Here is a 25,235-nt window from a genome sequence, read left to right on the forward strand (position 1 = left end):
CGTTTCCTGCCTTACCTACAAGACCTTCCTTCCTCCTATACATGTCCTTTCATCTGTCCCTGTGCCCGCGTGCCCTGTCACTCCAGCTATACTCTGGCCAGGACGGTTCACATTCAGAACTTCCGACCACTCAGCAGCCTTGTTTGGCTAACCAGGCTCAACCTTTGCCACCCCATGCAGCACTACCAGCCTGGCAGTCATCCTTAGGAACCCTACCCTTGCTCTCAATATCACTTAATGGATCTTCAATTCTGCAGCCAGAACACTGGGAATGAAACCCGCCCAGCGCTGCGCTCTCTTGGCTGCGTCTGGTCCAGTTTAATTTCCACTGAATCCTAACTGCAAATTCACACGGAGGTGATAATTGATAGACTCCTTGTGCCAACATAACCAACCACTTTCAGCATCCAAACATTAACCACGCAGGGACTCTTTCCAAGCCCGCATAAATGTAGCTTTGTTTGTTACAAAACATAACTGGCATTTTATGGGCACTGGCACATCTGTCTGGAAAATCAGAGCACATCTAGTCAGGCAAAGGGTTAGAAAACAAATGGATATAGGAGCAAGCTCACAACACACTTCGGCTTGACTTAAAACAGCAGCTCTCTTCCACGCAGTGCCAAGGATCCTCAGGGCAAAAATCCATGCCCTCGCTCATGCAGTCACCCAGGTTTTGTCACATATCTGGGGGATACAGTCCAAGTGGCAGTGCCTCCTGTGAGCAGTCTGAAGGGGAGAGGAGGTAAAACCTTTGTAGAGCAGAATACCTTTCCCGGGGAATCTCCTTTGAAAACTGTCAATCAGGGGAGAGAGAGTGTAAAATTCTGGGCTGCAGTGCCATCCATCCATCATCTAGGTTCTCACGTTCCCCTTTGCATTGTAGTGTCTTCATACAGGATCAGAGCGTAGATTTGCATGAGAGTGCCTAGAGGCCCCAGCCAAAACCGGAACTCTGCTCTTCTGGGCACAGCACGTAGAAAGAAACAATCCCTGGCCCAAAGGGCTTACAAACAAATAAGACAAAGAGTGGGAAGGGAATCAGGGTAAGTTATTTGCCCAAGATTGTACAATAAGTCTGCTGCAGCCATTGGAATAGAACCCAGGCCTCCTCACTCCCCATCCAAAGCCCTAGCCACTAGACTGTGCTCCTCTCAGCTCTGCATCTTTTTTCATGGATGCAGACAATGCATTTTCTCTGCTTCCTAGTCTCTTACCAAGACAGAGACTTGTATGACAGCAAACTGTCTCCAATCTCTCTCTCTAATACTTGGGACCAATACAACTACAACACACAACAAATGGTCTGAAATTCAACCCAAAAAGGCAGAGGTGACAGGGGAAAGCAGCACGTGAATCTGAGCGGGTACAATCTGCCCTCTCTCAAGCAAGAGTGCCTCTTTTTAACAGTGGGTTGTATCTGAGTCCTGGTTCTTTTGGACTCCCAATAGCCTATGGAAGCTGAGGTAGTGGTGATGGACACTAGCATTTTGCACTGGGCTAGGTTATGATTTTTCTTCTTTAATACAGACCCCTCCACAATGATCCATGTTTTTGTCTCTGCTACGTGAGACTGCTCCAAAGTGCTCTGCACTGGGGGTTACTGAAGCTTCAACTGGTGCAGAAAGCATAACACATTTGCTTGATGTTAGTCATATGCACATAATCATCCTGGGCTGGTAAGGAGAACCGGCTTCCTATCTGCTTCAGGATCCAATTCAGAGCATTGATTCTGTTCCAGATACTGGCTATAAGATAACAGCTTTCTATGAACCATGCCTATAATTGAGATCAACTGAAGGACTTCTTGCTGATACAGACCCAGTGATATTGCATGATGGGACCTTCAGTCTCCAAACTCTGTACCCTAAAAGACAAGGGTGGTTACAATCTGTTCCGTTTTAGATAAGAGACATAGCCCTTGGGCTTCGGGCACATTGCCAGTATGGCTCTTGGTAGAGCAGACTGGTCAATCCAACGAACATGAACAGGGTTTTTCTGCATAGACATCCATCCCCACATGGGATACGTTGGGGAATGATGATGAACCAGTGAGTACTGGGCCTTACAATCTCCAGAGCAGGGTGAAGGAAGCCCATGGATGTGCTCTCTTCCGAACAGTTGGAGCTGCCTTCAATGCTCCAGTCAAGAGAGGTGACAAATCTTCAGTGGGAGCTTTTCTCTACTAAACTCTTTCCTTCGGCTGCTACTGATACTGAACAGTTTTGGCTCAAATACCACAGGGAAGGATCTTGTGCAGAGAGAAGAAGCAGTTACTCCACTCTCACAATTGCTTCCTATCTAAATCAACTTGGATAAAGACCCAAAAGAGAGCAAACTGCAGAAATTCTTGATTTCATCCCTATCGTTATCCCACATGTGAGAAATCAGCAGACCAACTCCTGCTGCCTCTTCTGTTCCTGAGTATCTTCACTTCTAAGAAAGCAACACTGCCTTCTGTTTAATTCACCCGCCATCTTGGTAGCAGCTGGTCAAATTCCTGGAAACTCCAACTGCTCTATCAGACAGTCTGACTGAGGAAAAGCATCAAGAATGCAAATAGCTTGATGGGCATCATACTTTCATTTCATCAGCTCAAAGTAAGAGTACATGGCCAGGGAAGAAGCATGGGAGTCAGGCTTTGGGTTCCCTTCCCAGCTCTGCTACTTAAACGTGTGGCCCGCGGAAGATGACATAGAGAGGAATTTTCAAAAGTGCCTGCATGGCTTAGTCCTGCTGCCTTTCAATGAGACTTGTGCTGATAAATTACTCTGGCACTTTTGACAATCCCACTCTTAATCTATATGTGCCTCAGTTTCCCCATCTGTACAAAAATGGATAACACCGAGAAATCCACAGAAAGGAAACTGTTTACACTTAACCGTCAAGGCAAGTTTCAGCTATGTGTTTTATTTACGGACAATGGCACAATAGGGAGTGACTGTGTCCCAGACAGCCTTGGCGCCGAGGCGGACTCAGACACAGTGCTGAACAGGGCTGGCTGAATTCCTTGCTCAGCATTTAATCTAGAGACGCGAATGTACGTACGAAGCTCCCTTCCCTGTGGTGTTTCCCTTTAAATCTTCCAGTCACAGCTGGCAGCTGGAGAAGATGTTCGAGGGCTGGGCCGCTGGCGCACGAGCCGCTGCCACGGCCGAAGCCTGTCCGAAGTCGCAGGGGGCTTCGTTTTGCTCCGGGGGGGGGGGGCGCCCCGTCGCCCCCGCCTGGCGCCACCGGGATACGCTCGGGCCCCAATAAGGCGACCCACATGCCCTGCCCGGGAGCCCAGCTTCCCCGCCCCCACCCGGCCGGCTATATAACGGCCTGGCCCCGGGCGCTGGGCCCCGAGGGAGCATGCTCGGGATGGGAACCGGCTTCCCGCCCTTCCTCCTGCTGCTGCTGGCCGGCGTCCCCGCCTCCCGCTGCGGGGGGCCCGGGGCGGCCCCCCCGCCGGAAGCGGGGCCCGGGGCGGCCCCCCCGCCGGAAGCGGGGCCCGGGGCGGCCCCCCCGCCGGAAGCGGGGCCCGGGGCGGCCCCCCCGCCGGAAGCGGGGCCCGGGGCGGCCCCCCCGCCGGAAGCGGGGCCCGGGGCGGCCCCCCCGCCGGAAGCGGGGCCCGGGGCGGCCCCCCCGCCGGAAGCGGGGCCCGGGGCGGGCGGCGGCGGCAGCCGGCGGCTGAAGATCGGCATCGTCTGCGCGCTGGGGGCGCTGGTGATGGTGAGCAACGGGGCGGCGGGGGCGGTGGCCGCCTCGGCCGTGGCGGGCTGGAGCCGCAGCAGCCGCCTCACGCTGCTCTCGCTGGCGGCGGCCGACGCGGCGCTGGCGCTGCTGGTGGTGCCGCTCAACCTGTACGGCAGCCTGGGGCCCGGGGCGCCGCCCGAGGCCTACTGCCGGGCCGTGGCCTTCGTCAGCGCCAGCCTCTTCGGCGCCGCGCTCTACTCGCTGGCCGGCGTCTCGCTCGAGCGCTACGTCGCCGTGGCCTTCCCGCTGCGCCACGCGCGCCTGCTGGGCCGGCGCCGCCTCGCGCTGCTGCTGGCGGGCGCCTGGCTGGGCCCCGCCCTGCTGCTGCTGCCCGTCGCCCTGCCCGGCCGCGCCGCCGTCCTGCGCGTGCGCTTCTCGGCCGCCGCGCTGCTCTGCGAGCCGGACTACGGCTCCAACGCCGCCTACGCCGGCCTGCTGGCCGCCGCCATCTTCTGTCCCGCCGCGGCCACCGTCACCTTCGCCAACCTGCGCCTCTGGCAGGCGGCGCGCGCCCAGCGCCGGCGCGGCGAAGGGGCGGGGCTGAGGCGGCTCCGCCTGCTGCAGCTGGACGCCGCCTCCCGGGTCCTAGTGCCCGTCGTCGTCGTTTTCTACGTGTGCTGGGCGCCCTGCATGGCCACCATCCTGTACAACGGTGAGGAGTGGAAGGGGGCAGTGGGGTGGGAAGGGGGCAGTGGGGAGGAGGAGGGGGTGGGATGGGGATGAGGCGGGGGTAGTGGGGAGGGTCAGAGGGATGGTATGGAGCAGTGGGATGGGGCTGGGGGCAGTGGGAAGTGGGGTCGGGGATGGGAAGGGGCAGTGGGGTGCGGCTCGGGGCAGTGGGGGTCAGGGATGGGATGGAGCAGTGGGGTGCGGCTCAGGGCAGTGGGGAGGGTCAGGGGGATGGGAAGGGGGCAGTGGGGTGGGGTGGGGGATGGTGGAAGGGGGAAGTGGGGAGGAGCAGGGGGATGGGATGGAGCAGTAGGGTGGGGCAGGGGGATGGGAAGGGGCAGTGGGGAGGAGCAGGGGGTGGGATGGGGATGGGGAGGGAGGAGGGGGTAGTGGGGAGGGTCAGAGGGATGGTATGGAGCAGTGGGGTGGGGCTGGGGGCAGTGGGAAGTGGGGTGGGGCAGGGGGATGGGAAGGGGCAGTGGGGGTCAGGGATGGGATGGAGCAGTGGGGTGCGGCTCGGGGCAGTGGGGGTCAGGGATGGGATGGAGCAGTGGGGTGCGGCTCAGGGCAGTGGGGAGGGTCAGGGGGAAGGGAAGGGGGCAGTGGGGTAGGGGTGGGGGATGGTGGAAGGGGGAAGTGGGGAGGAGCAGGGGGATGGGGTGGGGCAGGGGGATGGGATGGGGCTGGGGGCAGGGGGAAGTGGGGAGGAGCAGGGGGATGGGATGGAGCAGTAGGGTGGGGCAGGGAGCAGGGGGATGGCAAGGGGGCAGTGGGGAGGAGCAGTGGGGTAGGGGTGGGGGATGGTGGAAGGGGGAAGTGGGGGAGGAGCAGGGGGATGGGGTGGAGCGGAGCAGTAGGGTGGGGCAGGGGGATGGGATGGAGCAGTGGGGTGCGGCTGGGGGCAGTGGGAAGTGGAGACGGTCAGGGGGATGGGAAGGCGGCAGTGGGATGGGGTGGGGGATGGTGGAAGGGGGAAGTGGGGAGGAGCAGGGGGTTGGGATGGAGCAGTAGGGTGGGGCAGGGAGCAGGGGGATGGGAAGGGGCAGTGGAGAGAAGCAGGGGGTGGGATGGGGAGGGAGGAGGGGGTAGTGGGGAGGGTCAGAGGGATGGTATGGGGCAGTTGAAAGTGGGGAGGAGCATGGGGATGGGATGGAGCAGTAGGGTGGGGCAGGGAGCAGGGGGATGGGATGGGGAGTGAGGAGGGGGGTAGTGGGGGGTCAGGGATGGGATGGAGCGGTGGGGCAGGGGGAAGTGGGGAGGGTCAGGGGGATGGGATGGAGCAGTAGGGTGGGGCAGGGGGATGGGTAGGGGTGTGGGATGGTGGAAGGGGGAAGTGGGGAGGAGCAGGGGGTTGGGATGGAGCAGTAGGGTGGGGCAGGGACCAGGGGGATGGGAAGGGGGCAGTGGGATAGGGGTGGGGGATGGTGGAAGGGAGCAGGGGGATGGGATGGAGCAGTAGGGTGGGGCAGTGGGGTGGGGAAGGGAGATGGCGGCTGTGGGATGAGGTGTGGGGGAGACATGGGGTATAGATAATGGAAACTGATGAGCTGCAGTGGGTACCACGCTCTTAGAAGCCTGTGCTGCAGGGAGTGGGACCCTTGCACAATGAGGATGCAAGAGGCTCAGTGGAGCTCCCTTGGGGGTGTGGGGGTGTCACGGAGTCCCTGGGCGATGCTCTGGAACTGCTCCCCATGAAGCCAGTCAGGACTCTGGGGCAGTTGCCTTCCTGTGAGCAGCCTGTCTTCAGGACACACAGCTCACACGGCTTCCACCTTCCTGGGTCTGACCTCGGAGCATTCAGCATCCTCTGTCCCTCCATGTGCTTCCCACAGCAAGTCCGCTCAGGCGGGGCTCCTGGGGAAGCCAGAGGGTCCTGCCCCCCAACTCTGCAGTCAGACGTGACTCTCAGCCAGCCAGTAAAACAGAAGGTTTATTAGACGACAGGAACATGGTCTAACATAGAGCTTGTAGGTGCAGAGAACAGGACCCCTCAGCTGGGTCCATTTTGGGGGTCAGTGAGCCAGACAACCACGTCTGCCCTTCACTCCATGTCCCAGCCAGCCCCAAACTGAAACTCCCCCCAGCCTCTCCTCCTCTGGGCTTTTTTCCTTTCCCGGGCCAGGAGGTCACCGGATTCCTTTGTTCTCCAGCCCTTTAGCTCTCACCTTGCAGGGGGGAAGGGCCCAGGCCATCAGTTGCCAGGAAACAGGGTGTCGGCCATTCTCTGTGTCCAGACCCCTGCACACACCTGCCCTCTAGGGCTCTGCAGTGATCATATACCCTTATCCCACCACCTAGATACTTAAGAACTGCCTAAGGGAAACTGAGGCACCCCCACACTATTCAGAGGAAACATTAAGAACAGTCCCACTTTGTCACAGGTGGTGCGCATGTGTTTGTGTCAGATCATATCTTAAACCTGAAATGCTCACACCCAGGTTGGCTGTCAGGGGAGCACAAACAAAAACTGCTCATGCTTTTATGATCTCTGAGCTTTTTAAGCCAACCTCATGTCTTTGGGGGTCTGACTTGTGTGTGTAACCTTTGGGGCTGGCAATACTAGGATCAGCCTCCGGGGAGGGGCACCTCAATGCCATGTGCTGATATTATTATTAGGTGCACTCCCCCTGTCCTAGGGGAGAGGAGAGACCCAAAACCACGGGGTGGTTGGGAGCCCCGCTTGAAGTGGCCTGGCTTTGAGTGCTTGCCTGGGAGAGGTGAGGGGTGGGGAATTGGGAGACTTGGTTTCCCTTTACCTCTGCCCCATGTTACAGGTGAGTCATGGTCTCAGCTGGGGCAAGTGAGGGTCTAGAATGGGAGCATCACACTAGTGGGCCTGGGCTGGTGTGGTGCTGAGGCTGCCCACAATGAGTGGGGAAGGACCATAGGGTCTCACCCCTGGGCATGAAGAGCCCCGTGTAATGTGGGGAACACTCACCTGGTGCTCTCCTTCTTGCAGCAATCACGAAGGATAGAGTCCACGAGTGGCTGGAGTTCGTGGCCCTGTGGTTGCCTAGCGGCAGTGGCTTTCTCAACTGCTTTGTCTACTTCTGGACCAACAGGAACTTCAGGCACAAGTTCCAGAAGATCGGGCACAAGCTCTGTGGGCCCTGCAGCCGAGACACGTGGGAGCAGGACGTGCACAGGATGGTCACCATCAGTGCAGTGGTGGAGAGGAGCAGCAGCCAGCCTGTTCTCCCTCTGGACCGCTCCTGCAGTGGGTCTTCCACCAGCATCTTACTGCCCTGAGAAGCACAAACTAGCCTATAAGCTACTTTGACACCTTCTGTGTCAGCTACAGTGTGTCAGGCTCTTTGTGGCCTGCAAGCTATGTGAACGCCTGGCTTTGTCAAGAGCCTGGACGCTGGTGCAGCAGAAGGAGCTGCTGCCTCCTCCTGGGGCTGAGGCTGCTCTGGCTGTGGGAAAGAAAATTGTGAGAAGTCACCAGAGGAGGTCAAGCATCTTTCTGTGAGCTTCACCAAATGGTGTCAGTGGAGAAATATACAAAGAGTGTTTGGGTTAAGGAGGGGAAGGGGTTTTGTGTGGGGAAACTGGTCACAGCATGGACATGAGCGTCTGCTGTGAAAGAAACAGGACATCCACTCTGAGCTAAGCGCCCTGAGCCACCCCAGCCAGGGGCAGAGAAGGTATAAAGTCCCTGCTGCCCTACAGCCCCACACGCAACTACCTCTCTGATCAACGCAGTGTGACAAGGTCTCCCTCTAAGCCAAAGGGGACACGGTTCTCTCACCACCAAGCCAGGTCACTCCAAAGTACCTGATGGGTTGGCAATAATGGCTAGTGCCAGGTTTTCAGGAGAAGGTTGGGTGAAGCTTAAGAGCTGAGGGGAAGGTGTGAGATCCTGACTGCAAAAGGGACTGTCAAGCAGGCATTGCGGTTCATGCCCCATGGCTATTACACCTGCCATGTGATCGCTTCTGAAACCTGCCCAAGGGCCTGCTGCACTGTTGCTCTGGCTGCAGACTTGCCTACCTCCATTCACCAGGTGCAGGTTCTGCCTCCTGCTCTGTTTGCGATCCCAGCTGGGTGATCCTCCTTCCCCTCCCCTCGCTTCACGGGGACCCTGGGCATAGAAGGACACAAACTCACTTGGGGGAAGGGTGGAATACTTTTATATAAGTTAAAAGAGAACTGCAGCTTCTGGCGTGACAGTCTGTCTGGTTTTAACACCTTTTTATCTGCCAGCTTCTGCCATCCAGATGTTGAGGGTTTTTAGAGTAGGTTTTAGTTAAATTGGATAAATTCTCACCGTCCGTGTGTTTGATCAATCTGGACAAAGGATTCCAGGTCATAGGGGTGGAACTTTAGGGAGCCCTTTGCTGACAGCATTGATTTTTGGGTGCTCTCCTAAACTGTGTCCTGGTGCAAAGGAAGGAGCAGCAGGCTGATGGGTAGCCTCACTCCTCCACTGTATGGCTGGGGGTTTTGCTAGGCTGAATGTCCCATTCTACTGGAGCTGCCTCCCTTGCACCTTGCTGGCCCACTCCCCAGAAACAGGTGAGGAAATTGACATTTCGTAATTAGTTAACCAGACTTTTAATGACTTGGGCTGGTAATGGAGAAAGGTCAGGAGATGGAGCTCATCCTCCATTCTCCTCTCACTTCTAGTCAGACCAGAGGATTAAATGAACAATCACAAACATGAAGTGAGCAAACCGAACATGTAGCAATCTGGGAAGTGCAGCTGTGGTTAAGGCCCGCCCAGTTTGTCTTTGCTCTTTTGCAAGGTGAATTCTTCCAGCTGCTGAAACCTCCCCGTCCAGGGAAAGGCTGGGGTTTGTTCCTATTGTCAAAAAATATTAAGTCTTAAAGTGAATGTGTGATGTCACAAGGAAAGCAGTAGTGCTGCGTTAGAGGAAAATGGCCTCTGCTCTCCACTGTGCCTTAAATTAGGGAATTATTCTCTTACTGTTGGATTGTAAATAGCCATTTTACCTGCTCTCCCCTCCCAGGGTTCCTGCTGCTCTTCTCCCCTCCCGCCCCCTGTGATTTATACATCAGGGACCAGTGGAAACTGCATCAAATTGAAATAGTATTTGTAACTGACTTGATCAAGTGTATACTATAGTGGATTTGGAAAGTTTACTGTGGAGTCTCTCCTGTCCTGTATGCACCAAACCCTCTTAAAATACACCTTAGACAGCAATAAAAAATACAGTGTGCATTTAATCTCTTGGGTTTGGAGCTGTCTGTAGGGAGATTCCCCTTCCCCTCAATCTTTAAATGTTCTATTTCTGGAAAAAAATATTTAATTACAAGGACTGTAAATAAAAAATAAAGATTTAGTTATTTAACTTCAGGCTGAATGTGTTTCCTTGGCTGGCTGCGGACTGCAAAAGCAGCAAATCTGACACGCCAAAGGGGTCTGGAATAGGGGAGGTGTTCTGGTGAGCAAGAGTTTTTGGCAGGGGTTGTGGAGTTCTCAGGACTCTGGTGAAGTAGGATTGGGAAGACAAGCACCAGAGGAGCTTGCAGTGTAATGTAAAGGACAATAGCACTGCCGGACTTAGAGTACACTTGGCTGGAATTACAATAAATGAAAAGTTATGGGGGGCGGGGGGGGGAACCTCCATGATCTAGAATAGGATGGAGACAGTTCTGCTCCTGCTTTCAAGCTTGCATGAGCAAATCTGGGTATCTTCCCACATAAATTAGGTGCACAAAATGCACCCTGGGCAGGTAAAACAGTCCTGATGCTCATGGAACTGAGTGAGTTCCAAACTCTTCGGGAAGAGAACTGAAGTTCTAGTAACGTCAGCCTGGCCACCCTGCGTACGTGCCTCAAGGCCTCGTTCTTATTTTTAAACAACCAGCTGTTGTCATAGAGAAGGCAGCAGCCAAGTTCTGTGCAGCTTCATGTGACATTTTATGTAGAGCGTTTAATCAGCCAGTTTGCAAAACCATCCACTCAACTTCCTGTACCGTGTGGCTACAGGGTTGATAAGGGCAGTCTGGCTGCACGGAAGTCTGTTTTACTCCTGAGGGCATTCTACACTAAAAAAAAAAAAATTAAAACTACACCAAAAAATTAAAATATTGTGCACAGAATTTTTAAAATTATGAAATTTTATTTGTCAAATAAACGTGAAGGCTCCAGCATAGCAGTGGGGAGCACAGGCCACTGGCTGCACAGAGGTGGGAGATCAGTGTGCAGCTCCCCCACTACAGGACATGCACTGAGGGAAGAGGCTGCACCCAACCCTGACACCGTGCAAGGACCGGGCCTGCCCCAGAAACACCTCAGGGCCCTGCCCCTCCATGCCAGGTGTGGACAGGCAGGCTCAGCAAGGCAGGATCCAAGTGTGGAGGGGCTTAGTGTGAGGGGATCCAGGTGTGGGTTGAGAGGGTTCTCTGTGGGGCAATCTGGACTAGGCAGGCGGCTGGGTGGGGGATCCGGGTGCGGGGGGAATCTGAATACACAGGTGCTTATTGTAGGGGGGGCTCTGGTGTAATGGGACTCCACAGGGGGGTCCAGGTGAAGGTGGTTCAGGCTCAGCGGGTGTGGGAGGAGGGAGAGCTTTCAGGGGGGCCTTGGTGTGTGGGGCTCAGCGGGGGAGGACCTAGATGCTGGAGGAGTGGGGCTCAGTGAGGTGGGGATCCAGGTGTAACTGGCTCATCAGGGTGGTCTAGGTGCAGGGGGAGTGGGGCTTATTGGGGGGAGTTCTGGGTGTCAGGGAGGGTTGAGGCTCGGTGAGAGGGTCTGGGTATGATGCACAGGGGTTGGGCAGATGGGGAGAAGCTCCCTGTACAGTGATCCCGCCCTGTGCAGCTGAGGGGAGGACGGTGGGTGGGTTGCAGAGCTTCTTACAGCTGGGGGAGAAATCTGGGGTGGGTCTGACCTGGCCCTGGATGCCATGCAGGGGTTAGCCCTGCTTTGAGCAGGGGTTTGGACTAGATCACCTCCTGAAGTCTCTTCTAACCCTAATCTTCTATGAAAAGGAAGTCCCCGTCCTCCCTAACCCAGCCAGGACTAGCAGCTGAGCCTGTCTCAGGGTAGGAGCCACCAGCCATGTCTTCCCCAGTCCCGCCCCGTGCCCCACAGTAATTTACCTCTCTGCCGGCTGCACTGGGCACCCGAAACATATTGCTGGGGAGGGTCTAATGACCACTCTTGTGGCTTCCCGTTGCTTCCCTGTCAAAGATATTTTTCTGTGGGGAGGCAAAGAAATCTGCAGGGAACATAAATTCTGCGCATGTTCAGAAGCGCAGAATTTCCCCAGGAGTACTGTTTGTCAGAGGCGCAGCCACAGAGCAAACTCCCTTCACCTTGATCTCAGGGGAATAGGGGAAAGCAGCTTCCTTTAGGGCAGAGTGGGGCAGTTCAGCTGCCATGGGGTGCATTGCCTAGGCCTTCCAGAGGTGAGTCTAGCATTGCTTCACATTTCCCCAAGACTCTGCCTTGTTTTTTTCAGTGGGAGGCCATGCCTCCTTGCCCTGGATATTGGTTTGTGTTTCAATGCTGTACCAAGCACACCTGTGTGCTGGGCAGTGCCTGCTGGCTCATGTGAACGCTGGGCCAGTCTCCCCCGACCAAGGCCCAGTGGGAGACACTGGCGTATCTGTTTGGGCAGTTTGATGGTTCTCCAAAGAATTCACCAGACACTTTCCATAAACGGAACCATTCAATAATTACATGTAACACTCCAATACAAAAACCAGCCCCAGCTCTGAGGGCGCGAGTGACCCCCCTCGCCCCCTGGGTGCGCTCAGCACTGTCACCATAATATAGAACTGTGGCAGTTAGACAAGCCTTAAACCCGCTGGCCATGGCAGGGGCTGCTGGTTGGCAGGGCCTGCAGGCTGGTTTGCACTGGGCCAAGGGCTGCCGCTTGGGCCAATGGGCCCGCCAGCCCGAGGAGAAGTCTGCTGCCTTCCGATATATAAATACAGCTTATCCACAAACCCTCTGGTCAGAGTCAGCCTGTCATTCTGAAGCTTATTTTGGCTTGAAGACAGGAGAACCTTGTTTCCTAAAATGATTCACAGGAATTTCACGGCAGCCACCAAAACTGCATCCCTCCCCATCCCCCGGGGCCGGTGCTTCCTTTTTTGGTCAGAGTCGGTGTTTTGCAAAGTCTGAGGAAGGGGGGAGTAACTGGGCTGAGGCAACGTTCCCCCATCAGGGCCCCCAGAAAGGCTGCTGCCCTGGCTCCCTTTAGGGGACTGGCACAGCCCAGCGGGCGCTCGCTTTTGAGAAGGGCTGGTGCTCATAGCTGTGTGTGGGGTAACATTCAGCAGGGCGGGGGCTTGTGACCCTGGTTGTGACCAATGCATCCCCCCCATGATGTTCCATCCAATCTTCTGTGTGCCCCCCCTCACTCCTGGAGAGGCCAGGGGCCTTGGTCAGCTCCCTAGGGCTGTGACTGGCACAGCCTTCTCCACTGTCCGGGGCTGGCTGGTGGGGGGCCCAGCACATGTTGCCCAACAAAGTACATAGCTTAGAGTTTTGTTCCGAGTCCCAGCTGTGGACAAAGCCTCTGCCCTGCCTGCTTAGCCATGTCCCTGGCCCGTGCAGCCCCCGCATCAGTCCATGAGCCAGCGGAAGCACAGACTGGAGTCCCGCATCGCCTCCTGGTAGATCTTGTGGAAGAGCATGTTCTGCCGTGGGGTGAAGTGGTCTCTCCAGTCTCCAACTGTCCCTAAAGCAGAGGAGAAGATGCAGAGTGAAGCCGGGTACTGGGCCAGAGCCAGGCTTGGCAGCCTTTTCCCTATCAGGGCCCAGACACCATGGCGATGGGCGCAAAAGGCCCATCTAGAGGACACATAGCTCTGGGATTCACTCTGCTCCTTAGCACCCCACAGGGGATCAGCTCAGAATGCAGAACATCTGCCTCCAGGAGCACGGCATGCTGCCCCTCCCCATTCCAGCCACAAAAGCCCCGGGGCTGCTGCAGGACAGGCCTGTGAAGGTTTGCTAGCCGTCCCCGGTGGGAGGAATTCCCTGGAGTCCCTGCAGCCAAGCCTGGCTTACATCAGCCCCTGCCCATTGCAACCCACTGCCTTGGCAGCAAGGGCTGCGGGCACACAAGCAAGCAGGGCATGCCTGGCTCCTTCTGACTCAGCCCGCCTGCCCGCGGGGGCGGCTCACACCCATCGTTGGCTCCCATCCGGGGGCAGCCACAGGGCGGCGAGCTGGTTCCATCCTGCCACAGCAGTCGGAGCCTCAAACCGTCAGCAGAGCACCCACCAGCCTGCGGGGGCGGAGGCAGAGAGGCCAGGGGATGAACGAAGGCCCTTTGCTGCCACCTCTGCCCTGGTGGGAGGGGAAGGGGCTGGGACGGGACTGCTCACCCCCCGCCCCCGTACCTTTCCTCATGAACCGGCCCTGGTGGTGGTCCATGATCTCGCAGGGGATGAGCGTGTAGTTCACCATCTCGTTCTCGCGCATGGAGGAGAAGCTGCAGTGCTGCTGGATTGCTCTGATCTGCTCCGGCTGCAGCGGGCAGCCCAGCCAGCCAGCGAGCTGCTCGACCGAGCGCCCCAGCTCCTGCGAAGCCGTGGCGACCGGCAGCGTTAGTGAGGGGCACCCCCAGGGCAGATCGGGTGAGCAGCCAGCGACTGGGGGCTGGACCCCTGCTCCGGGGGCTCCGGCTCAGCCAGGAGGTGTTGTGTGAGTGGGTCCAGGTCACGGGTGGGAGGTTCGTGTGCCTTTGGCTTCACCCTCCAGGGGCCCCCCTCTGCCTGGAGCTGTGCTGGGCGTAGCACCCCGACCAGCCTGGGATTCCCGCCAACTGCTGCCACCCAGACAGCTGGGATGCCGCAGGCGGTGTCAGGGCGAAGCAGAGGCTGCTGGGCCTTGCGGGGGCCTGCAGCAGATGTGGAGTCACGTGGGAGTTGGCGGCTGTCCCACAAGCTAAGGCCACCCGTGACCTCCCGGAGCCCAGACAGAGTTCAGCTCCCCCAGCTCCCAAAGTGCACACCGAGGGAGCGGCTCCTTCAGCCGGGCCATTTGGCTGGCCCCAGCAGACGCCGGTGGCGGTGACCCACATGCCCGTGGCAGCTGGGAGCCCCAGGGCAAACCCACCTTGTGCATGTCCTCGTAGGTGATGTAGAAGAGACCCAGCTCGGCCTGCAGGCTCAGCCAGCCCTTGACGTGGTCGAACCAGGAGCCGTACTGCACTGTGGGGAGGAGAGAGGGTTGGGATCGAGAGGTGACTCTGGCCGTGGTGCAGACGGCCCTGGGAAAGCTCCTGCTCACGCACTCCAGAGCCAGCATTGGGCCCCGTGTGGCCCTCCTCCAACCCTGCGCTGTGCAGTACCCTTGGTTCTGACGGCAGGGCCCTGGCAGCCTGGATCTGCCCCTCACTCCCTCTGGCTCAGCTGCGCCGTTGCACCTCCCCAGAGCACTTCCTGGGGTGCTGCTCGGCTCAGGCAAAGCCCCAGGAGCGTGCCCAACGGGACCGTGGGGGGCAGGGGCAGCCACATCCCTGGCTGAGTGTAAGGGACGGCATTAAAAGCAAACCTGCCTTTGGGGCAGCAGAAAGCTTGCTCCCCTGGGCTCTCCCCTGGGTGTGACTGGGCTGCAGCTAATTCTCAGGCTCCTGCGGATTGCCTGAGCCTCTGAGCTGACCCCCCAGTCTCCCTGGGCAAAGCCTAGCGCAGGGGCCACAGAGCCAGGCCTCCTAAGCTCTGAGCCCAGCCAGCCTCCTCATTAGCGCTTGGGTGAGTCATGCCCTTCCCTGGGCCTTGGTTTCCCCAGCTGTAAATGCGGGAGGTGGCACTGCTGCGGGGCAGTGAAGCCTAGGGCATGTTTGCAAAGTGCCTGGAGCTCTCTGGGGCTGGGGATGCCGCTCACCTGTGCCATCCAGGAAGCGGACGAGGAAGTCCTCAAAGGAGCCAGGGTCAGGCAGGAACTTGGCCATCTTGTGGAAGTGATAGAAGGAAACCGCGATGTCCTTGGGGTTCCGGGCCATGTAGATCACCTGGGATCAGGAGCAGACAAAGGACATTGGCGTCAGACAGACACACAGACAGGAGGAGCAATGGCCACATGCCCTGCCCCTAGCAGGGTGGTTCCTCCACGCTGCACTCTGCCGTCAGGATTCGCCTCCCTTTCCATGCCCCATTCCCAAGACACCGTCTCCAGGAGTGTCCTGAACAAGGTGTTGGGACCCAATCGCGAGGCCTTTGGAGCAGCCAGGCTCCTTACCCCACCCCAGTGACTCAGCACGCCACACCCCTGGTCCACCACCCCCTGGGCCCGATGTGTGGCAGCAGGGTGCTTCCTGATTTGTAAATTACCTGAGTGCACAGAAAGCCCCAGGGCAAGCCCGCTGACTTGGGGGAAGCCCCTTTCAGCCCCATGGCTCACTCAGCCAGGGCAGACCCACCTAATCTAGTGCAATCCCCTTGGGGCTGAGACCAAACTGAGGGAAACCCAGCCACGGGGTGTCCGGGCAAGCTCTGGCAGCCATTCAAGTCTTCTCCATGTGGCCCCACTGCTCGGCAGGCGCTGGGCGCATGGGCAGAGCACTCGGCCACGTCCTCGCCCCACGGTGGAGATACAAGCCACAATACAGCTGGCCCCAGCAGAGCAGGGTGAAGAGCTTGTACCCCAAACGCTCATTCTCTCCCTGCCTGGCCCTTCTCTAGCCAGCCCGTGTCAGGACATGGGCACTCACTTTGGCCTTGGATTTCCTCAGCGCTGGGGCCAGGACCTGACAGGGGAGGTGCGTGGTGATGAGGCGGGGCTCGCCAGTCTCTTGCAGCATGTCCTTGAAGTATGTGTGCTCCAGCCAGGGGGCTCTGGCCCAGTTCGGGATGGTCTTGGCTGGCTCAGGGTCCCCCTTGCTGCGGATCAGGGTCAGGATCTCCTGCATCCAGGTGGTGCCTAGAGAAGAAAGGCAGGGCTCTGGCGGTGAGCTTCTCCAGGGATCCTCCCCTGCCCCAGAGACAGAGCAAGGGTGATAACCTCTGGCAGTTCCAGTGGGCCTGCCTGGAGCCCGCCCGCCCCTCAGCACAGACACTGCCAGCCCCCAGCAGTGCTGCATTCCCCCACCAGAGCAGGGGCGACAAGGAGGGGCTGCGTGCTCCTAGAAGCCTCTTGCATAAAAGAAAATTCAAAAGAAGTGGAGTGATCGAAGGGTCAGACGCGGGGCTGTCATAACACAGCTGGGTTTATGGACCTCTGGCCCAGAGCCTTGAGTCAGAAGGGGGGACCTGACGCCAGCTAGTCCTGGTGCAGTCCAAGTGTTGCACTCCTGAGCAGGGCCCTGGCCAGGCATTCCTACCAAGTGAGCTGATCCAGGCCAGGCCTGGGCCAAGGAACGCCCAAGCCAAGCGAGGGGCCCGTGGCCCTGAGCTAACACAGCCAGTCACCGGCCAGCTGGAGCAGAGCTGCAAGGACTCATGGCTAGTCCCCCCAGCCCTCACAGCCTGGGAATTCAGGTGAATGTGGGGGCCCCACAGCCAGCCCCGTCCCCGGCGTCTCAGTGCTTTGAGCAGAGTGGGACCTTTGCTGGAGCGGGACAGTGACAGCAGAGCCCGCTCCACGCCAGGGGCATGTCTGCGCTTGGCGCCGACGTTGGGGAGTCATTGCAACAGTCTGGGCCCACTCTACTGCCCGGGCTCGCTGGGAGCCCCCCTGCACAGAGCTGGGGGGGCCCAGGCTCCTCGTTGCTGTGGACCTCCCAGCCTTGCAGGCGGTTGGTAGACACCGTCCTCCTGCCAGGCACCCTCCAGCATGCTGCAATGGGCACCCAGGGCACCCCTCCCCTGACCGTGCAGGGTGCCTGAGGCGGGACACAACTGGCATTGGGGGCTGTTAGGGTGGGAATGCAGCTGAGCTGGGGCTGGGGGGGCCTCCCTGGGGCCAGGCAGGGGTGAGGGGGGATTTTGCCAGCCCTGCTGCTCACACGCATGAGTCCTGGTATCTGGGCGCTCCCTGACAGCGCCTCGCTCTACCAGATGCTGATAAACGTGTGGAGAGCAGAGCCTGTAATCCATCCAGCTGGCCACAGAGAGCTCTTCTCCAAGCCAGCGGTGACGGGCTGGGAGCCAGAGGCAATATGCAGCCCCAGACAGAGCCCTCTTCCTGGAGGCTCTGGCATGCAGCTTCTGCCACGCTGACAAGCAGTGCCTGGGGCCGGATTGATGGCCCATATGCCAGCCTGAACAAACCCTCTCCTGCAGCCCCCCAGCACCGCACTGCCCAGGAGGACAGGTCAACAGAGTGAGACATGGATGGCAATCCAGTCCCTGCCCTGCCTGTCTCGGGGCAAGTGCTGCCCAGCCAGCCTCCTAGCGGTGGCCCCTGCTGGGCTGGGGGGCAGGGTCCCTGCCCTTCGCCGCAGGCACTGGGTCAGCGAGACTCCGGCTCTTACCAGACTTGGGGTAGGTGGCAATGACGACATCCGTGTCTCGGAACTGGAAGCTGCTGGCAAAGCGCAGGGACTCCTGCGTGTGCAAGTGGCCAGGCAAGGACATGCCAGCGAAGGTCTCCGTCACCTCCATCCTGTCCATGGTGACTGCGGGCGGACGAGTCTGAGCGCTCCCAGATGCCAGCAGCTTAAATAGCCAAAGAAAGAGGAACCCTCCCTTCCTGGCTTCACCCTCCCCTTATGGGCGTGGGGCCGGGGGAGAGGGAGGTCTCAGGCTGTTCTGCTTTGATTCAGGGCTTGTCTACACGAGAAACTTGCTCTACTTGGCTGCAGCGCTTCTGGTGAAGCTGCTCTGAGCCGATGGGAGAGAGCTCTCCCATCCTCTGAATAACCCTGCTCCATGATGGGCAGGACTGTGTCTGTGGCCAACGCTCTCTCGCCAACATAGCACTGTCCATTCCAGCGATCAGGTCAGTATAACTCTGTCGCCCGGGGGGTGGATTACCTCTGAGCGTCACAGTTATAGCAAAGGAATTCTGCAGTGGAGACCAGGGCTCGGGGTCTGAATATTGACCTCAGGGCAGACTGCTGGACCCCAAACTACCTGTGAGCGCTATACTTCGATTTCACCAACCAGTTCTCAAGTGTAAACCCCTCAGGCACTAGAAGAGCCTTAACAAGGAGTCAGACAGTCCCCTTGGGTGCACCGCACTGTCTTGCCACCCAGGTGAGCCTGCTTTGTGACAGATGGTCCTTTACACCAAGACTCAGCAATATTCAGGTCAAGGCAAGTCGCTTACCCCAGCTCAATTGCACTTCAGCTCTCACGCCAAAGACAACGCTTGTAGCCAGTCCTATAATAATCCGTCTCAAGATTTATTATGTAGCACAAGGAAACAAGACAGGTATTTACAAGGCTAAAGCAGCTAAACACACACACACTCACACGAGTTCCAGTTGTAAATTTCAAAAGGCAATAGAAGCTTGTATGACCAGCAAGCTCTATATGTTCTCTAGAGCTAACGCAGGCCAACCATTGGGGAGCTTTTCTTAAGCTTGGTGATCCTTGCCTTTCACAGTCCAAGCAGCATAAAGACACAGTTCCTTCTTCTTAGAGGTTTTTATCCCTCCTCACCTTCTGCTTGGAGTTGCAAACTGAGTTGTTGGGAGGAATTCACTTGCAAGACGGCTTCATGGGGGCTGTGGGGGAAGCGCAATCAGCAATGTCTTTTGTTCTCTTTGATGTTCCACAATAGTTCGTCTGGTATCCACGGCCTCCCTTGCGAGGCAGGACATAGCACAATCTGTTGGTGCTCAGCACTTTACACTAATGTCTCTCTCCTGGCTGGTGATTTACACACGGAGGCTTATTGTACAAACACTTAAATATTACCATACCATATGGGACACGGCTATTATAAGTGAGATTACTGCAGGCAGCAAAATACCAGCATCCAATAAAATCTAAGCACTAAGCACATCTTCGTAAGTCTAAGACCTATTTTAACAATACTGACATGCAGATGAGCCAGACTGATTCCAGCTGTGTCTTCAGTGCTCAAGTGAGCCATGGGGACCGTGGCATCAGCAGGCACCTGGTCAGCCAGCGCCACAGAGTGGGTCTGGCTGGAGCAGCTCACACAACACTGGCAGATTAAATGTCCAATAGACGAGTCACCCCATCAAGATCGGGGGCCCCTTGTGCTGGGGCTGCCCCCTGCCCAGCGCCCTGTAACTAGCCGATTCCTCATAGGCACCATGGCAGAGCTGGGCTGGAGGGGGCGAGGGGAGGGGGCTCGCCAGGCAAGCAGCTTTTGGAGGCAGGATGACCTGTTGTGGGAGAGCAGGCAGTGCTGGTCAGGCAATGGGAACCTTGGGGGGAAGCTGAACCTAGAGCAGCTCCCCATCCCGGTTAGCCTGGGGGCTCAGTCTGCGCAAGCTGGGAGCCCCAAGTTCCAGCAGGCAACGCTGGGGGAATGCCCTGGGGATGTGTGGGGTCCACCCTGACTGCTCCCAGATGGCGGTACCCTCCCTGCTGCCCCCCGCCCCGCCTGCTTCTTGAATTGGCTTCCAGGCCACGGACAACTCTATGAGGCCCCAATCTCAGCCCCCTACATCTCTGCTTCCCTTCCCCTGCTCCACTTGTTCCCTTTGCCCATTCAGCATGGCACCCCTACACCTGAAACAGTCGCCTGGCCTGTCCCATCCCCCGCACCCCCCAGACCAGACCAGCCCAACAGCCAAACCCTCCTGCCTTCCTCCCCAAGAGCCCCCACCCCTCTCCAGGCTGGTGCCGGAGCCCGTTCCCCAGAGCGGTGTGGGAGGTGCCGGAGCCCAGTCCCCAGAGTGGCGTGGGAGGTGCCGGAGCCCAGTCCCCAGAACAATGGGGAGGTGCCAGAGCCCGTTCCCCAGAGCGGTGTGGGAGGTGCCGGAGCCCAGTCCCCAGAGCAATGGGGAGGTGCCGGAGCCCGTTCCCCAGAGCGGTGTGGGAGGTGCCGGAGCCCAGTCCCCAGAGCAATGGGGAGGTGCCAGAGCCCATTCCCCAGAGCGGTGTGGGAGGTGCCGGAGCCCACCCCCACGGCCCCAGCTGAGCCATCACATTCACCACTGTTAGCATCCAAGGTAAGTGACTGGTTTAGTTTCACAAACTGCCAGCAGACCAGGCACCGTCCGCCCCAAAGCCAAGGATGTCTCCAGGTCTGAGCAGACCCAGTGCGCCTGCTCCAGGGGGTGACCCTGAGCAGGTGCCAGGCCTGAGCCCGGCCGTGTGCTCGTCTCCCAGGGTCAGGCTGACACTCGGCGCCCATCCCCAAGGAAGGGAGCGTGGAGCAGTGCGGGAAACGTGCTCTCCACAGCACAGCCTGGGAAGCACTTGGGACCTTCCGCAAACCCCAGCCCAGCCCAGGGTGGAGAACGAAGCGACGTGTCAGCCTCAGCTTCCCCCAGCCGTCACCCCCACCGTGGCCCGGCTCTGCAAGCCACACGGGCCAGGCCTCACCACGTTCCCCCAACAGCCAACCACTGCCCAGGCACTGCGCCTCTGCCCCAAACCGCACCCCCGCCACCCCAGCAGCCGCCTCACCGGCCCATTAGCCGGGCCCCGGCCAGTGGTTCTGGGCCTCCTGGCCAGCCAGAGGCAGCTGGTCCCCTTTGCAGGGTGGGCTGCCCTTTGTGCCGTAGGCCTGTCACAGGTGGCCCCCTCACTCCCCCACCGGCTGGGAACACTGCTTACCATTTAGAGCAGTGATGCCAGCGATCTATGACGGCCCCAAGCCCACAGCCTGCTCGCCTGAGACGCTCTCGGGGCACCAGGCCAGGAGACAGCGGCGCCACCTCAAAGATATGAGAACTGCTGGCACCACCCGGAGCAACGGGGCCTTCGGCTCCCTGCTGAGCGGGGCACTGACGATCCTGCAGCCTGGGCTGCTCTGCTCCCCGCAGTGCCCTCCCGCCCCTGGGCTGCTCTGCTCATCGGCCAGCGGTGCCCGGGGGCGAGGGCCGGGACCCTCCTGAACAAGCCCGACGGGTCTGCCAGTGGGCAGGGGTGCCGAGGAGTGGCAGCTGCAGCAGCCACTTGCCATGCTGAGACTGGGTGCCGGCAGTGAGAGCCGGTGGCTAGAGAGGGAGCCGGGCGAGATGGAAAGAGCCTAGAATCAAGCCAGTGGGATGGCAGCATCTGGCTGGGACCAGCACGGGAGAGTGGCCGAACACTGAGAGTCTGGGAGGAGCACAGAGCTGGCTACGGCTTTGCAGCCTGCCCAGTGCCCAGGGGCCCCAGGAGGGAGCCAGGGACCTAAAGACGCTCCCTTGCGAAGGGGGGTAAGTTGGCATCTCCGCGCACCACAGCAGGCCCCACTGTGTCTGCCCTGGCCTTGCTCGCAGGGCGCTAGGCGCCACCCCGGAGAAATGGATTTCCATCGAGCACGGTGCTGGGGGCCTTCGTGGGAACACACAGGCAGCTGCACCGTGCATGGCAGAGACCGGAGCATAGCCATCCAGCTGCCCTCCGCCCCAGCCAGCAGGCAAGCCCTGCACTGACTTTAACCCAGCGAATCTCCACATGAGCCCTGCAGCTCCACCAGCCTGCAGGAGGTGTGAGAACAGGGGTGTTGGCCAGACCCCCCACATACACAAAAACCCAGCCCTGGAGTCCCTGCCGGTTGGATTCAATCAGTGCTTGGAGCTGACCGCTCCCGGCTCTAGCTGCTAGCTGGGGCTCATGTTGGTTGGGGCAGGCGGTGACAGGCCAGCAGTAGCCTGAACAAAGCCTAATGGGATTAAGATAAATGTTATTGGATTAAGTTAAACCTTATCGAATTGCGGTTAGCGCCTTTGGGGTCCGTTGGAGTAACAATGCCGTTGTGTCTGCTACTGCAGCATTGTACACACCTGCTCTAGTAGGAGTGGGGGCTAATTTAATTCCTCCTTTATCAGCCCTTTGAAGCCCCCCCCAGGGAGATGCACACGTACTGGTCAGACTGGATCCTCCAGGGATCAACACACAAAGGAAGGGTTTGGGGATAAATAGCCTGGTTTTAAACAGGCTTGGGGCTTTCAATTCTGATCTAGAATCAGAGAATCAGAGAATCTCAGGGTTGGAAGGGACCTCAGGAGGTCATCTAGTCCAACCCCCTGCTCAAAGCAGGACCAATCCCCAACTAAATCATCCCAGCCAGGGCTTTGTCAAGCCTGACCTTAAGAATATCTAAGGAAGGAGATTCTACCACCTCCCTAGGTAACACATTCCAGTGTTTCACCACCCTCCTAGTGAAAAAGTTTTTCCTAATATCCAACCTAAACCTCCCCCACTGCAACTTGAGACCATTACTCCTTGTTTTGTCATCAGCTACCACTGAAAACAGTCTAGATCCATCCTCTTTGGAACCCCCTTTCAGGTAGTTGAAAGCAGCTATCAAATCCCCCCTCATTCTTCTCTTCTGTAGACTAAACATCCCCAGTTCCCTCAGCCTCTCCTCATAAGTCATGTGTTCCAGTCCCCTAATCATTTTTGTTGCCCTCCGCTGGACTCTTTCCAATTTTTCCACAGCCTTCTTGTAGTGTGGGGCCCAAAACTGGACACAGTACTCCCGATGAGGCCTCACCAGTGTCGAATAGAGGGGAACGATCACGTCCCTCGATCTAGCAACAGCCAGGACCCTGGTCCAGCGAGGGTCCCAATCCTTAGGGTAGGGTTGGCAGGACTGGGCCTATGGGGCCCCATACAACTGGGTGCTAGTTCTCAGCTGAGGCTGTGATGAACTTGTAACCACAAGGAAAGCCTTTCTGTGCTGGGAATAGCACAGGGAAGGCAGGGAGCTGGCAGCCCAGAAATACCCTGCTCTGAAGGGAGACAGACACAGGTCTCCACCCCAGAGTGGTGTCAGCCAGGGGAGCTGGAAACCTGGGCTGTGGAGGGGAAGTACAGGTGCACTTGCCCAGAACTGTGACAAGTGGCTGGAACACTTTCTCAGTGCCAGGCTAGACAGCAGAAGTGGCTGGTAACAAACGCATGCCAATGAGCCCCCTCACACATCCCGCAAGGGCGAAAAGCGCAGCACTGGCCCTGCCCAAAGAGTGTCGGCCGCAGCTCTAGGGCCGCACAGCGAGCCCGGGCTGTTTAAAGCATTGGTTGACTCTGGGATTCAGACTCTGGGCCCTGTGTTCCCGGGCCCAGCAGAGCGGCGGGCAGGGCCTTGCAGGGCATGCCAGTCCGAGCAGCAGCGCCCAAGGCAGCCAAGTCAGAGCTTTGTGCAAAGCCAGGCCCGAATCTCCCCTCTCAGGCCCCAGCCACAGAGAGTTTTCTCCCTGGTGCTCCTCCACATCACTGCTATTGTCTGGGGCTAACCCCTTCTTTGCCACACCATTTTAATTCGGATTCAGCTGGTTGCTGTTGTGAGCATGTGGCAAGTTCTCCAGCTGGGACTGCCCCCCACGGGGGAGAAAATCCAGAGCGGGGAGGGTGGCTTTCGTTTTCACACCTGTGCATTTCGCTGTCTGGTTATTTACACTGCACTCATCACCTTGGCATCTCCTCAAGAAACACGCTGCACTTTAGACCTGAGTCTTCCACACGCGCCCCATCAGCTGACACAGCCGACAAACCAGCTCAGAGATCAGGAAAGGTGCCATCAGCTGAGGATGGGCGTATGCGCCCCACTAGATGCCCCGTCAGGGGTACATCCTGAATGGAACATGGCACCAGGCCCAGAAGGGAATACTCTCCGTGTAAACCCTAAACCAAAACAAATGTGCAAAGTCCATGAAAACCCCGGGGGCCTTTAGATCGTTAGCAAGGGAGCCCAGACAGTGCAGCCATTAGTACATGGGCTCCGCTGGTTTGCAGTCCCTGCCTATGTCCTGGGATGGTCTGGAATACGGACTCTGACTCACATTTACTCTAAGGGGAAGCCCTCCAACTTCCCCTCTCCCTAGCCAAGGGTCCCTAGACACAGGCGTCATGGAGTGAACTTGAGGGCCCTGATCTCTGCTGGAAGGAGACTGACCAGGTCGGGCTGAAGAGGAGCTCTGTGAAGCTCGGAAGCTGGTCTCTCTCACCAACAGAACTTGGTCCAATAAAAGCTATTCCCTTGTCTCACTGATGTCCTGGGACCAACACGGCAAACCGCAGCTGGACCGGAAATGTGTGGAATTGAAGGGACCCTTGAAAGCAGTGGCAGGGCCTGCCCCAGCTGGTTTTCCATGGTTTCAGCACAACATTTTCCTCTTTCAAAGACTCCTTCCCTCCCCTGCTGCTGCTCCAGGAAGGAGAAAATCTCTGAGAAGTGACAGTGGCTGGCCTGGCCTGGCCGCACACAGGGAGTGCTCAGCTCCCTTCTAGATGCCTTGCAAATGAGGGATTGTACAGGCATCTCCCACTTCCAGTCTCCTGCCCGGCCCCGCGTGTCCTTGGACTTGCCTCTCTTGGACCGAGCCAATCAGGCCTAGCAGGTGGAATGTGGCTCACTCCCTGTCCCGCAGCCAAGTAGCTACACGCCGAACAACGGCACCTTCAGGGGATGCGGCAATGGTGACCTTCTAAACAGAGCAGCTGGGCAGCACAGCAGGGGCTAGCTACCCGCCTGGACCCCGTGGGCACGGACTCGGGGCAGCTGGCCCGTGCTGTCACTAGCCCCCTCCTGTGCTGCTTCTGGTGCCCTAGTTCACCAGAGCTACCCGGGTGTCACCCCCCAGCTCCAAGTGTAGACGTGGCCTTGGCAGGACGGCACCTGAAGCCGCCACTTGCGCGTGACATTTCTGAACAGGGGGGGCTCCGAGCTTCAAGACCATGTGTGGGGGTTGCCCCATGTATGCCCAGAACACTTTGTACAGGGCACTTTTGTGAAGAGCTCATGTGTGGCAAGGCTAAGAGCTAGAGATAGCTAGAGATTGCAGCCAGCTAGAGATAGCTCCGAGTTGCTTTATGGTCCAGCACAGTTATTTATTGACTCTGGGTTGTTACCTAAGCCAAATTCCAATCACTGAGATCTT

The 25,235-nt window shown here is 58.1% G+C and overlaps 2 protein-coding genes across 2 annotated transcripts; one reads left to right on the forward strand and one right to left on the reverse strand.

The window, feature by feature from the left end:
* Nucleotides 1-3,363: 3,363 nt before the first annotated feature.
* Nucleotides 3,364-9,722, forward strand: LOC114019384 (D(4) dopamine receptor). The gene is made up of 2 exons (XM_037878099.2): nt 3,364-4,390; nt 7,367-9,722. The coding sequence occupies exons 1-2, from the start codon at nt 3,364-3,366 to the stop codon at nt 7,654-7,656; spliced, it is 1,317 nt and encodes a 438-aa protein (XP_037734027.1). The 3' UTR covers nt 7,657-9,722.
* A 2,315-nt stretch (nt 9,723-12,037) lies between these two features.
* On the reverse strand, nt 12,038-17,932 carry LOC102939434 (sulfotransferase 2B1). Its single transcript, XM_007059308.4, has 6 exons — nt 17,751-17,932; nt 16,050-16,258; nt 15,224-15,350; nt 14,453-14,547; nt 13,735-13,915; nt 12,038-13,067 (listed from the first exon to the last, which is right to left on the reverse strand). The coding sequence occupies exons 1-6, from the start codon at nt 17,887-17,889 to the stop codon at nt 12,952-12,954; spliced, it is 867 nt and encodes a 288-aa protein (XP_007059370.1). The 5' UTR covers nt 17,890-17,932; the 3' UTR covers nt 12,038-12,951.
* Nucleotides 17,933-25,235: the final 7,303 nt, after the last annotated feature.

The sequence above is a fragment of the Chelonia mydas genome, chromosome 12 (assembly GCF_015237465.2).
Source record: "Chelonia mydas isolate rCheMyd1 chromosome 12, rCheMyd1.pri.v2, whole genome shotgun sequence".
NCBI classification, from domain to species: domain Eukaryota; kingdom Metazoa; phylum Chordata; order Testudines; family Cheloniidae; genus Chelonia; species Chelonia mydas.

Bases quoted from the DNA above. Each gene is read 5' to 3' on its own strand.
- LOC114019384 (XM_037878099.2), top strand. From the start codon at position 3,364: ATGGGAACCGGCTTCCCGCCCTTCCTCCTGCTGCTGCTGGCCGGCGTC. The intron at 4,391-7,366 runs GTGAGGAGTGGA...TCCTTCTTGCAG, and splicing joins GGCCACCATCCTGTACAACG to CAATCACGAAGGATAGAGTC.
- LOC102939434 (XM_007059308.4), bottom strand. From the start codon at position 17,889: ATGGACAGGATGGAGGTGACGGAGACCTTCGCTGGCATGTCCTTGCCT. The intron at 16,259-17,750 runs GTAAGAGCCGGA...TTTCTTCTCTAG, and splicing joins TGCCACCTACCCCAAGTCTG to GCACCACCTGGATGCAGGAG. The intron at 14,548-15,223 runs GTGAGCGGCATC...TCCTCCCCACAG, and splicing joins CCGCTTCCTGGATGGCACAG to TGCAGTACGGCTCCTGGTTC.